Genomic DNA, 14,288 nt, shown 5'->3' with positions numbered 1-14,288 from the left:
TCTATTTCTTTTTCTTTGCGAAGAACGGAGAACGGCAAACGGTGGTGGTGGTGGTGGTTGTGATGGGGAGGGGGATGGGGAGGAACGAGGCGGCCTTCTCGATCGTCGTTGGCAGTCAGGGGCCTTTAATTAAGGGAACATATTGCCACTAATATCCGACGGACAGTGTCAATCTGTCAGGCTACCAAAAAGGCACCGATCTTGATAACGGGTACCTAGGAGACCGGCACGGCCTATCGGACACGCTGTCTTCGATTTAGTTGTTCCACCAGATCACCCGGAATTAATACGTTCGACGGCTAACTGAACAAGCAAGCAAGCAAGCAAGCAAGCAAGCAAGCAAGCAAGCAAGCAAGCAAGAAAGCAAGAATAAGAATAAGAGAAAGAGAGAGAGAAGGACAACTCTTTGAGACAGCCGTACCATGAAGAATATCTGTCCAGCTTATCGATGTCTTCTCTTTCTTATTCTCTCTCTCTCTCTTTTTTTTCTGATAGAGACACGTTGCGTATTTATCTTTCTTCTTTCAAATCTTACCTCCGTTCAAACAAATAACGCTTACTTTATATTCCGATATCGTTTGCCCGTCATAACATTATTACGTTTACTTATGCTAATTATACTGATCGAATAATTACAACTGTATATACGTTCATCATTTATTCTACGTTCTAATTAAGTAACTGAACGAATGTAATAAAACAATCACGAGATATATCATTCTCTTAAAATAAATCTCGTAAGATTATGATATAATGATAATAATAATAATAATAATCTTAATAATAAATTAGGAAAAGGGTGGGGGGAAAATAATAATAAAAAAAGAAGAAAAAAAAAGGTTTATACATCGAAGGGAAAAAGAGCGTGTCGAAATTTAAACGGACATAATCGCGCGAGTGACGAGAGGGCGCAAGGTCGTGGGTCTCGCGATAGAAAGGGTTCCACGGTGGGCCTTCTCTTCCTCGAGAGACCAACCGACCGACCCTTTAGAGGGCCTAACTGCTTTCAGGAGCGAAAAAGGTGAACGCGCACGACAATGCACACACACTGCCGACAGATTACAGGGCGCTTCTTCGTTTCTTCGACATTGGCCCGAACCGGATGTCGATTACACACTCCCCCTTCTCACCCCACCACCTCCGCAACCCTTTCCTCTTCGTTCTTCTTCTTCTTCTTCTTCTCCAAGCCGATTCGTTACGATTAAATGCTGCTTCTACTATATATATACACACACACATACACACACCTTTTCTCCAAAAAGCATCTATCTTTTATCCAACAATTTTTGATCGACCAACGTGCTGTTATTGATTACAAATTAATCTACTAATCGTATCAATCAAATTAGTTCTATTATTATAATCGAATATCGTAAGAATGATAATAACGATAATTGATAATTATATTATTTGATCGACTTACCGCGTAAAAGAATTTTCTTTAATGATCGTCTTATGGTAGTGCAATTCCATCTGCGATTTCTAAACTGATGTTGACATTCTCTGGTACCAACTTGAACGCCTTTGGCTATCTCCTTTAACAATGAAGGCTCCTTACGGCAAATGTCGGCTAGTTTTCCTTTCAATCTTCTCGTTTTCTTGCAAACCAGCATCGGATCCATCACCATCTGACTTCCCACCGTCCTGAAAAAAATCAAGAAATTCAATATTATTTTGTGAATAATTATTACATTATTTTACGCTTATCAAATTAACCACGGAGCTTAGATAGAAGGAGCACGCACGGCATAGGGCATTTGGTATAAAATGTGTCCCCAAAAACAGCATCAAATAACATGTACATATTTTCACCAGCAGAGTAGCGCAACGGGCAAGTAAATCTCTGTGACGTCACACTAATTGAAATTAAAAAATTAAATGTGCCATTAACTATTTATTTCAACATTACTTTTTTAATTGTTAATTATTTATTTGAAAATCTGTAAACATTGGAATTGTAGGATAAGTATAGCATACTCTGTGTTATAATATTTTTAACCGCTAAATTTAAAAACTGGTTCGAGGCAGTTGCAGCGCACTCTGTAATGAAACTTTATTTGCTCTACTTTTCGGGGACACTTCTGATACTATACGTTCGTGCTCCTTCTATCTAAGCTCCGTGAAATTAACGAAGAAATCACGCAATCACGGGAGAGATGTTGCCACGTGTCGTTCCAACGTTCAAATGATTCACACGTTTTGTTTATATACGATACTTCGATTACTCGACATACCAAGTTTATTACTTCGAACGTAAACACAAGAGAGACGCACACCAACGTCAGAAGAAAACAAAACACGTTTGCGATATTACGTTACCCGACACTCCGTTCTTTTTTTTATTTATTTACTTTTTAGTTTAATATTGTCACGCAAACACACGCGTGTTCATCTGTGTATAATAGATTATAATCGAAGAGGATTATTCGATCGAGTACGTAATTATAATAAGAAAGTGAATTTAAAACCCGTACGACACACAGGGTGTTCACATTATTTTCAAAGAATACATTTTATTTTTATTTTATTAAAAACATTGAAGTTAAACAACACGAGTGAAAAACGTCGAGCGGAATTCGTTGAAAAATCAACGACGATTACATTGACAAATCGCGATAGAAATTATAAATGCATTCCTGGGGTGGGAGGGAGGTAGGAAGGGGGCGAGGGGCGGGGGAGGGGGGGTAAGGAAGATGAAGAAGGGAAATACGGGAGAGGTGGACGATTTATATTTGCTAGAAGGTGCTACACGGAGTTTGCGCTATTTGTTCGGTTTGTCGGAAAGAGAGGGACAGAGAGAGAGAAAGAGAAAGAAAGAGAGAGAGAGAGGAAAGATGCAGAGAGTCGGAATAATTTACGGAAGCCACAAATCCCTCGACGTGACATTCGCTAAGTTGCCGGTTATTTAGCCAGGCCGCATCTTTCGTCCCCTTTCCCGATGAAGAAAAAAATAGAATTTCGCGCACGAGATTAAGCTTCGAAATCCCCCTCATCTTCCATCTTTCTCTATTTCTCTCTCTCTCTTTTTGAAAATTTGTCAAAGATCGTGGAAGAATCGTTCAACGATTTTTCCATTCAAACGGAATATTAAACGCGTTGGTCTAATAAATTTTTATTGGCGAATATAATCAAGAAAAAAAACAAAAATTGAAGAAACAAATCCTGAATCAATCAAGATTATTCTAACTGGCATACAATTTTTCTTAAACAAATATTCTCTTAATTTATCTGACAAAGAATTGGAAACGTTGTTCGAGAAATGTAAACGAATCAATCAACTTCATCGTCGATGAAGAAGAGAAAAGCGTGTGTCCGTATATACAAAAAAAAAAAAAGAAGTTAGGAAAGTAATTAATTTGAAAAAAAAAAAAGTAGAGTGCGATGATATAAAACGCAGCTTTCTCGTTTCCCTTCGCGAACGACTCGAACGACTTAGCGTTGACTTGGAAAAGGGGCACGGGGGACGGAGAGGGGTGGGAGGGGGGAAGGAAGAGGAGGGTAGGAAATAAAAAGTTAAGCAAGAAAAGAAGAGGAAGATTCTTCCGAGACAACAACGACAACGACGACAACGACAACGACGACACGATCGTAGTTGAAGGATCCGCGCGTATAATTTCGATCTTCTCGGAGAGAAAACGCGAAAGTCTCTCTCTCTCTCTCTCTCTCTCTCTTTCTCTCGTGAGCGAGTAAACGAGCATTCCTATCGCTCGTAATTTCTTTTCCGTCTCGAGAGAATTCTTTCTCGATCTCTCGCGATCTCTTGGCGATCCCTTCGGTGTTTCCTCTTTCCTCCTCCTTCCCTCTTCCCACCCCCTCTTCCCACCTTCCTCATCCTCGACGACACCGTTAACGATCCATCCGACGAGTAACCAACCAACCAACCAAACAAACAACCAACCAACGTAAAGAAAGAATCGCTAGAGAGAAAAGACAGTTAATAAAAAGATACGAAATGTTGGTGGATGATTACCAGGATGGAAGGATGGATGAACGGACGGACGGACGGATGGATGGACGGATACGACACTCGAATCGTAACGAACGGGATGACGCCATTAAAGTAATTAAAGTCCGCGTGAGCAATTACAACGAAGACGACGACGTAACAACGACTTCGAATCCGTGCACGAGCAGGAAAATACGACATTTTGAAGAAGAAGAAGAGGAAGAAGTAGTAGTAGGAAAGAAAGAAAAAAAAGACATGAAAGTAATGAGATATTTGTAAAGTGAAACTGGGATGAAACTGAGGAACTCGAAAAAGATTGGAAAGAGAGGAGACGAAAAATAAAGAAGAAGAAGAGAGAAGAGACGTTCTCGAAGTCGACCTTCGTTACGAAACGTTAATTAAGATCATTAGTTCTGCGTCGGTAGGATGCCGGGTCGCGTACACGACGGACTCTCGGGAATGCAACGACCTTAATGGCAATAATTCCGTTAAGGACGGTTGCTCCGTTCTCCTCGTGTACGAGCCTTGCACCACGGCTTCTTCTCGAGGTCGCTCTCTTCGATATATCGAGCCCTACGAACGAACGAACGAGTAAATAAGTAAGTAAGTAAGTAAGTAAAAGTAAGTAAGTAAGTGTACGTATATATACGGAACGAGAAAAAAGAAAATGAAGAAGAAGAAGAAGAAGAATCGAGAATCCGAGTCCAAGATCGGTCATCGCGTAAATGCAACGCGAGAAGAACGAAGAAGAAGAAGAAGAAGGAGGAGGAGGGTGGTGGGGGGAAGGGCAAGGGGAGACGTAGAGTGACATCGTCATTTGGGAAGAGAATTCCTATTGCGAGCAACGACCATAATCATCGTCGCAAGAACGAACGAACAACGCGTGCGTGTGCGCGTACAAACGCAGCAAACGTTAAACGCACACGCGACTAGGAAAAGCCAAGTAAATTTTCCACTCTCGAGATCTTTCGCGTTCGACTCATCGATATTTTCGGCGGTGATCTAGCAACGTGACTTCAACTCGGTTCGTTACACGCATAGACCACGCCAATTCACACTCATAGAATAATCGTCGTGTCCTAGGCGGACTATTTCGTGCGGGGCATCAATCTGCTTGGCCTAGGAATAGGAATCCTCGTGCGGCTATCGTTGAAAACGATGGCTGACGTTGACGATGCTGGCAACGACGACTACGACGACGACGACGATGCTAAGAACGAAACAAGAAGAATAAGAAGAAGACGTTTCTATCTCTCATTTTCTATGTCTTTCCGCAATCAGGTGAAAGATTTTCTACGATTCTAGGAGACGACGATTTTGGATCGAAGTAAACGGCAACGGTAAAACAGTTTGGACGGGTTTCAACGTAGTCGTGGCTAAGATCCCTTTTCACTTGTGGTATAATAAAATGACTTGCGTTATCGCAAACACGTAGCGTTTGACGCGCGCATCTTGGTTATGTCAGCGTATCTACACTCAAGTCTAACTATTAATAAACCCACGATGCGAGAGGAAAACTTTTTTAATGGTAGTTTGAAAAGTGTCTGGACGAGAGAGAGAGAGAGAGAGATGGTTTACTCTCTTCTAAGAGAACTTGCGTGACTCTCTCTCACTCTCTTTCTCTCTCTCTCTTTCTCGTTCACCCTGTGATATCGATTAACCCGTTTACGATTCGCTTTTACGATCTCTAGACTCTTAAAATCCTATCGTTTATCTTTTACCGATAAACGTTTTCCAAGTTTCTTGACTCGCGTCGTGAAAACATTTAGTCCCAACACTTCCTCGAAAATTCCCATTTCATTTCTCGTAAGAAATAAAGTTGGGAAAATTTATTCAATGTTAACATGGACAAACACACTACTCGCGTATCTTTAAACCAGAAACACCAGAAGGCTTACTTCCGATAACTTGAAACGATTCGGGAGTGTTTTAATATCTCACGTTAGTAACTATTTTGATTATAACGATCTAAAAAACGAATGACACGATAAATTAGAATATTATTAATTAATAATGTTACGATTAACGTATATCTGCGAAAGATATGAACGAAAGAAATTAGATCAAGATAAAAGTGATAGCAAGGGAATAAGAATAAAAAAACAAAATAAAAAAGATTTGAAAAATAAGATTGGAGTTCTCATACTCTCGCCAATGGTCTAAGAGAGGAGGATAAGAGGCAAGAAAGGAACTCGGGGATGGATCTGTCGTCGTCGCGAACGAAAAGCGTGGAAGAGGCCGGTTAGGGCGGCCGACTTATTTATTGCCTCATTAGACGCACTCACTTTGCTCGAAGGCAGCTCCACGCTGTCTGCTCGGATAGACAGTGACGAGAGCAACGTAGCTGCTGGTTGCTGGTTGCTGCTGCTGGTTGCTGTTGGTGCTGGTGCTGGTGCTGGTGCTGTGCTACTCGCTCGCTAGCTCGGCGTGTGTGCTCTCGATGAACACGAGAGAAGAAGAAGAAGAAGAAGAAGAAGAGGAGGAGAAGGAGGACAGTCAAAAGGGCCAAATGAAGAAAAAGAAAGAAGGATCCGTTGCAAGGGCCGCGAGAGACTCTGCTCTTCGATTCGGAGGATCACTTTTCTCTTTCTTTCTTTCTTTCTTCCTTTCTTTATTTCTCTGTCTCTTGTTGGCTTGGAAAGAGGGAATAAGAGTCGTTTGGTCCAGCGAAATTCTTCGAATATCTCCCGCCGCAACGAACGAGACTCTCGGGGATAAGAAGAAACGACGACGGAAGTCGGGAACCTTGCGATCAAGGACGCTTCATCGGTGTATTCACCTCCCAACCTCCCCCTTTCCTTTATTTTCCTTCATATTCCTTTCAACTTCTTCTTACTACTCTATTTTTGTTCTTCTACGATTAATAGAATTATAACCGACAGTGGTACGAGTTTTTTCAAACAACCCACCGATTCTTAACACTTCTTACAGTCATATTTTCCTGACTTGTCGTTCAGGCCATTTGATATTCAGCGCATTAAATAAAATATGACTGCGTGTACCACCGGTGGTACACGTGGCACGGAACGTGTAAACGATATGACGAAAGGTGGACGAATGGGAGTCCACCTTTGTTGCTTTTGGCGCTGCTTATTCTACGACAACGATGGATGGTACTTCCTCGTTCGTACTCTCTCTCTCTCTCTCTCTTAATTTTCCTTTTTGTCATCTTCTTCGTCGCGGACGCCGACGCCGACGCCGACGCCAACGCCGACGCCGACGGAAGCAACAAGAGAATGATTTAGATTAAACGCACGTATTTAGCAAGCCAAGAACTGTTGTGACTTTGAATTTCCTCTTGGCTAACAAATTCTATTTCGACCGTTGATTCACGTATTTTCTCTTTCAAGTCGAGTGGAAATAATCGAAGAAGTCGTCGGCCGATATTTGCAGCATTCGTTTTCTCTTTTGGTACGTTCGCGGAATGTCGGAGGTAGGATGGAAAGAAATAAAAAGATAGGAGAGAGAAAGAGAGAGAGAAAGAAGGCGTAAAAACGCGAGTGCGACAAGAACAAAGGGGTGAAGTGAAACGGGAATGTCTCGAACAAATTGGTGGCAAGGGTCAGGCCACTGAAGGCCCGCCCGGATCGCTTCTTTCGGAATGTCAAGGAATCCCTCCTCCTCCTCCTCCTCCTCCTCTTCTTCTTCTTTTTCTTCTGTTGCTTGAGAGACTGGGATTCGCGAAAACTCGAGAAATCGTTTCTAAGATTCTCTAAGAAATGGAACGAAATTTTTACTTCTTACTCGTAACCAACAGCAACAGCAACAGTAACAGCAACAGCAACAGCAGCAACACCAAACCTTACAACCATAAATCCTTCCGCTTATTTCGAGCGCAGCATAGAAACGACACGAGTTTCAACTCGAGCAGCTGATGAAAAAGTGGGACCAAAGAGAGGGATAAAAATCACTTCATCGAGAAGAGCACACGTTGCCTCCTCCTCCTCCTCCTCCTCCCCCTCCTCTTTCTCCTACCTTCGACTCGGGGTAAGGGGGGAACAATTATTCCTGGCACGTAACGATAATGAAACCGATAATTGGAAGGAACCCAATAAAATTAGAATAATCCATGATAGTCCCGGGCCTCTTTAAATTCCATACATAGCAGGTGCACCGTACACGCGTCCAATCTAATAATTTTAAATTCTTTCTCTCTCTCTTTCTCTCTCAGTTTGCCTATCTTTCGTCTCTCCGAAAAAGCCCTCGAATAAATTCCACGAAAATCGATCGTCCTTTGATTCGACGCAGGACCAATAACATACTTACACGTTAAACGTGATGACCGGAAACGATCGAAAACACATTTTCTTCCACCCCATCCTCCTCCTCCTCCCCCCCCCCCTCTCTTTCTCGATGTATAATAAAGGAGATCGAAAAAAGTGAATGGTAAAATATCGTCGAGAGTATTTTTATGCGAGTCAAGAGAATGAACGAAAGGGATGAGGGGAACCAAGAGAGGAACGTAAAGAGGGACGGAGGGATGGTGGGAAAGGGGGGAGAGGTGGGGGGTCGGACGAAAGGAGAAAATTGAAAAAAAGCATCGAGCACTAACTCACGCCTCGCATAAAGTCGCATTAGTACCGTACCATTGGTACGGCAAAACCGTGACCGATCGGCCACCCCGAGGGGGTTAACTCCCGGTAAATCATTCGTAGCCATTGTGGTGGCTTCGTGAGAGAACGAGAGGAAAAGAATGGGGCTCTCTCGAAAAAGAAAGAAAGAAGAAGAAGAAGAAGAAGAAAGAAAAAAGAAAATAGAAAACAGAAAGACTACTACGGAGAAAGTCAAGTGCAAAAGAGCGTAAGAAAGTGGGGGGGGGGGAACGGAATAAAAGTGAAAAGGTAAGTGAGAATCTCGTGGACTCTCGTGTGACCACTTATTTCGTCGAATAAGAAAAAAAAACAAAGAAAAAAGTAAAAAAAGGAAAGGGTAATAGAACGCGTCGAATGTTTTATTATTTTTCGTAAAGCGTAACCGATGAGAATTTCGAATAGAATTTCTCGCGTCTTGGGGATAGTATCCCCCCTCCCCCTGCCCGTTGCTGAAATTAGAGAAAACGAGATATTTATGAACACGTGACCGTGAAAAATCGAGAATTCGCGGGGTTGTTTATTAAAATACGAGAAGCGTAGAAAGAGAAAAGTCTTTTTTACCGATCGATCGTCGGAGAAGAGGAAGAAGAAGGAATAACAGAAGAGAAGGGGGGAAGGGGGAGGAGGGTGTGGAGGTGGGCTCGTGCTCTTTTTGAGGATCGCGCAAGAAAGAAAGAATACGATGCGCAGGTGAGAGGGTATAAAAAAAAAAAAAAGGAAAAAGATACAGAATGAGAGAGAGAGTGAGTGAGTGAGTGAGTGAGGAAGAGTGAGAGGGGGGAAGGAGGGGGGTAGGGAGAGAGCATCGAGTTGTCCAACCAGCGTGAACGTAGTCGCGGACTGCCCACTGCGGCTCATTGGCCGACTTGTCGAGTGCGAGACCTCGACCGAACGCTATCGCTTTTATCGTTGTTCCTTCTGCAACCGAATAATCTCACGTTTGGACTGGTTAACATTGATTTTTCCGATCGTCCTCGGTATATCTTACATCTTATATCTTTCTATAGAAATAGAAAGTATTTTTTGTTCGTAACATCGCACCGAAGAAATTTCAACGAAATACGAGAAAGAAAAAAATGAATCGTCGGACAATTTGGATTACATCGGGAGAAAGTTTATTCCTATTTTTACAAAGAAAAAAGAAAAGAAAGAGAAAGAGAAAGTAAAAAAAAAAAAGGAATTTCGGGATGGTACTTTGTTACGAATTCTTTCTAAACAAACGTTTATTCGAAGGGAAGGATTTTAATCGAGGGTACTTTAAACGATTTGATTTGTTACCGAATAGAAGATACCGAGACTCTCTCGCTACTTTTCTTACTTTATTTTATCCTCTTTCTCTTGTCTAAGAAAGCTAAACGCCGTAAAATCGAGTCGAGAAAAACGTTGCTAGTGGACGAGAAAAGATAGAAAGAAAGAGAGAGGGAAAGAGAGGAGAAGAGGAGGAGAAAGAGGAGAAAGAGGAGGAGGAAGAGGAGGAGGAGGAGGAGGAGGAGGTGGACTTGAAAGGAAGGCAAGGAAGAAACGTGGAACGAAGCTCGTGTATTCCCAAGTTCTCCCCGTGTCCTCGCGTTTCTCCGGATACCACCGAGCAACCAACCGAACGAACGAACGAACGAACGAACGAGTAAAAGAGAGAAAAGGATAGAGAAGGAATATCCGCGAAGTCTCGAGTGAGAGTGAGAGAGAGAGAGGAGAAACCTGCCGACTTACAAATTATACGCGCTCAACGAGATTTACGGGTGACGCTTTGAGCGAGACCATTGTCCATCCTCGCTCACTTCTTTGCCTCTTTACTCCTCCACTCTTCTTTGGTCGTGTCTTTGTCCACGCGAGGGGATCCTTTTCTCATCCAGAACGTTCCCGAACGTCTTTTCTACGCTTTCTCGTCCCTTTCTGTCCTTTCCAACTAGCTAACCGTAAGAGAAAGAAGGAGAAAGAAAGGGGGTAGTATTCGTCGCGAAAAAAGCGGAGAATGCCGATCGACGAAAGAGAATCCGGTTCCGATCGGAGTAATCGGGTCCCGCGGTTCTCTCACTCTCTCCTCTCTCCTCTCGCTCTCGTGAGAAGGACGTTACTTGCAAACTCGATGACGGACGATCTACGATTTACGATCTCACGAACGTCCCGCAAAAATCTACTCAAATCTTTCATGGAAAAAGTGAGTGAAAGAGAGAGAGAGAGAGAGAGAGAGAGAGAAAAAGAGAGAAGCAAATAATCCAGCGTATCGTGAAAATCGTCTTTAGCGTCGTGAGTTTTTTAAAGGCCTTGTATCTACACTCAACAGACGACAGACAGACAGACACACACACACATACAAAATATATGTTTTAAGTTGGAGTCGAGTCGAGTCGAGAGTCTTGACGAGGAAGAAAATTTTTCTCTCCCCCCCCAGTCACCACCTCTCTCAACCGAGTAGAACGTCGTCGAATACCTGTTATCAAAACAAACGGTCTACCTTCCTAATATATTTATCAAACACGCGTCATGTGGTGCGACGGCGAGGGCTGCGACGGTGATAGAAACACCGCGAGACGAGTGGATGGGAACAGGTAAGAACTTATAACTGCTACGACTAACGAGGTGCGGCTGTACAACACATCGGGGCCCAAGCACAGAAATCCCCGTTTAAATCGTAAACCAATATTTGAGGGGCCTTTTAAAAGGCCTCTCCTATCCCCCCACCATCCTCCTCCTCGTCGTCGTCGTCTTATCCTTCTCCACCTTTTTAGCCCTTTATGAGTGCAACGATTTACCTACTCAAGGTCGCCTATAAGTATATACATTTCTTTATATTCTAAAAATCTCGATTCTTTTTTACTCTGTCCGATTAGAAATAAAGAACTCGTCTTGTTAAACGTTGTTTCAACGTGTTACATAGGCGGAAACTATTAATCAAAAATTAGCACGATTGTCAAAATTAGCAGTATTGTTTTGATTACGCGTTTGAAATAAACAATTTATTTTTTAAAAATATAAGAATGTATGTTTTCGTAATAATATGTAAAAGATTCTGAACATTAACGATCGAGTTGCCGAAAAAGTCTCGATGAAGGGACGAAACGTTCAATAAGATCGAAATAACGTTCTGAAAAATGTTTAACCTGTCCAACTTCCCTGTGACGCTTTTATTAATTAGCACGAACGTTCGAATTACTTTTTCGAAAGAGATGGAAAGAGAAAAAGAGAGAAACTTTGAGATAGAAGATGACAATTCATCTCCGGATGCTGAAATCTCTCCCTCTCTCTCTCTCTCTCTCTCTCTCTCTTTCTCTCTCTCTCTGGTGGCAATTACGCGATAAGGTTATATCGTCGTGTAAACATTTACATACCAAAGTGGAGTACACAGCGCCTACTCCGAGCTACGGAGTAATTTACCGTTTCCCAACGTACAATTCTCTTTTTATTTCTCTCTCTCTCTTTCATGCGTTCGTTCGTTCGTTCGTTCGTCTCTCCATCCTTCTCTTTTTCCATCACATGAGAGCCGGGCAGAGTAGTACGTTTTTCCTTTTTTTTTTTATTTCTCTTTTTATTCTTTTTTCTCGAACGTTGCTTTTTTTTCCCATTTGCCCCATTTGCGAATGACATACCATCGCTAAATAAAGAAGAAGAATTTGCAAGGAATAGGTAGGAGTAATCTAGCAAAGTATGTTGATAAATTACCTCGATGAATAATTCATTGGCGAAGGCGTAAATCTTAGACGTTCCCGCCGACCGATTGGAAACGAAACCGCGCTTTAACGCGACCACAACTATACCTACCTGCCACGAATAAATATCTACTTTCGATCGGTTCATGCTCGTAGATCTCGTTTGATATAGGGTAAGTGAATAATCGTGAAAGGATTTACTGCACCGTTAATCGTTTTTAACGCGAAGGGTAATAATACTAAACGAGAGAGCGGGGTGAGGGGGAGGGGGGGGAGAGAAAGAGAGAGTAATTGATAAACTAGACGTCAAGCTTGAAAACTCGATCATTTCTTTACAATGAATTTACGTTGATCTCGTAGTTTTTCAAAAGCAAACTCACCTGTTTTTTTTCTTCCGTCATCTAATTAACGTCTAACGTTAGATATAACTCATAATTGAAACAACTGTAAGAACACATTTTTACGAGGTTCTTTATCGAATATTAATTGAAAAAGAAACATAATGATCTATCTATCGCGTAGCAATTAGTTCAATTATATCAATTTACGAGTTCGTTTGGAATCGGATGATCGTTGGGATTTACGGATAAACGTGGTTTCGTTTTAGAAATATTGGTCGTCACGATTTGATAAATTTAAGGAAAAGAAAGAATACGATGATAAAGTGAGTTAGAAATTGTGAATAGAAAAAGTAAGTAAGATCGAGAAAAGATAAGGTGTTCCGTGAATAGAGGTGGTATATTCGAGACAAAACTCGTCGTCGCGTCGCACCGCGTTAACTCTTCACCGCTTGTGTCGTTTTTAAAAGTCGTCAAGGTTAGTAGCACTCAAAAAAAAAAAAGAAAAAAGAAAAAACAGGGAGAGGGGGAAAAAGAGTTTTCCCTAGATATTTTGTCCGTTCTATTATTTTTCTTTTTTATACCTAGTTGTGTACTTTACAAACGCTACCAACAGCAGATACCCAAAGCGTATCTGCGTATTAACACGCAGATGCGCGTTTGCGTTGTTTGTTTGAACCTTAATTTTTATTTTATGGTCGTCACGTGTCGCGGCGCTAAGGACAGTCCCTTCTTTTGACTGTTAAAACACCTCATCTTCTTTCTACCGCGTGCCTGCTCTTTATCTCCAAGCTTTTTTTCTACTCGAACCCCGTCAACGAGAGACGTTCAACGCGAACGGCTTTTCTTCGGATAACTGTTTGACAATGAAACGCGATAACTACACTGAATTTATTATCAAAGAAACTCCACGCTTTTCTCTAGAATTCCAAATGACTCGGTTCTCGAAACGAGAAAGAGTACTCGTTTTGTCAAAAAAAAAGAGAAAAACGATTTTTGTCTCCGACACGAAACAAATCGCTCGCGCACGAAAAAACTATATCGAAAATAATTCTGATGAGAGAGAAAACTTACCAAAACGATCCGGTAATCGGGGTGACGAGGAGGAGGCAGATAGCAAGGAGAACGGGGCGCATCTCCGTCCCCTCTGCCCCTCTTTTACAAACTCCTTCCTTCCTTTTTATATTTTATAAGATCTTCTTTGGCGCACCAGAAACTCCCTTTACGAAAAAAAATTCGAGCACCTTTCACCTTACGATCCTCTAACCGGTCTTAACGCGATAATATCAAATCACTCTTCCCCCCCTCCTTCGACGAATGATCTCCAACGATACGTTATTTCTTATATGTTATGTTATTTTTTTTCCGTCTCCTTATTCCCAGATGCGATAAACGAAAATTCGAGCGAAACTCTTAGCCGTGTAATCGCTGACGAATGATTGACGCTACGATGACGGTCTTTCTCTCTGGGTTTCGCGTGCGAAAAGAAGTAAAAGGACGGAAAGAGCAAGTCGAGAGAAACGGATAAAGGAAGGAACGAAACCTTCATGACGAGAGAAGACGACGAATGATCTCCAACGATACGTTATTTCTTATATGTTATGTTATTTTTTTCCGTCTCCTTATTCCCAGATGCGATAAACGAAAATTCGAGCGAAACTCTTAGCCGTGTAATCGCTGACGAATGATTGACGCTACGATGACGGTCTTTCTCTCTGGGTTTCGCGTGCGAAAAGAAGTAGAAAGGACGGAAAGAGCAAGTCGA

The 14,288-nt window shown here is 42.0% G+C and overlaps 1 protein-coding gene across 1 annotated transcript in view; it reads right to left on the bottom strand.

Moving 5' to 3' along the window:
• LOC122523130 (protein Wnt-6-like) overlaps positions 1–14,003 on the bottom strand; it is a 31,632-nt gene extending 17,629 nt beyond the window's left edge. Inside the window, exons 1-2 of the mRNA XM_043644738.1 lie at positions 13,598–14,003; positions 1,424–1,644 (exon numbers count right to left, since the gene is read on the bottom strand). Of these exons, the coding sequence (XP_043500673.1) occupies positions 1,424–1,644; positions 13,598–13,659 (283 nt within the window). The 5' untranslated portion in view covers positions 13,660–14,003. The remainder of the gene's footprint in view (positions 1–1,423; positions 1,645–13,597) is intronic.
• Between the last annotated feature and the right edge of the window lie 285 nt (positions 14,004–14,288).

This window comes from Polistes fuscatus, unplaced genomic scaffold, assembly GCF_010416935.1.
Source record: "Polistes fuscatus isolate 324 unplaced genomic scaffold, CU_Pfus_HIC Scaffold6, whole genome shotgun sequence".
Classification (NCBI taxonomy): Eukaryota; Metazoa; Arthropoda; class Insecta; order Hymenoptera; family Vespidae; genus Polistes; species Polistes fuscatus.
This window is presented reverse-complemented; position numbering and strand designations above follow the sequence as displayed.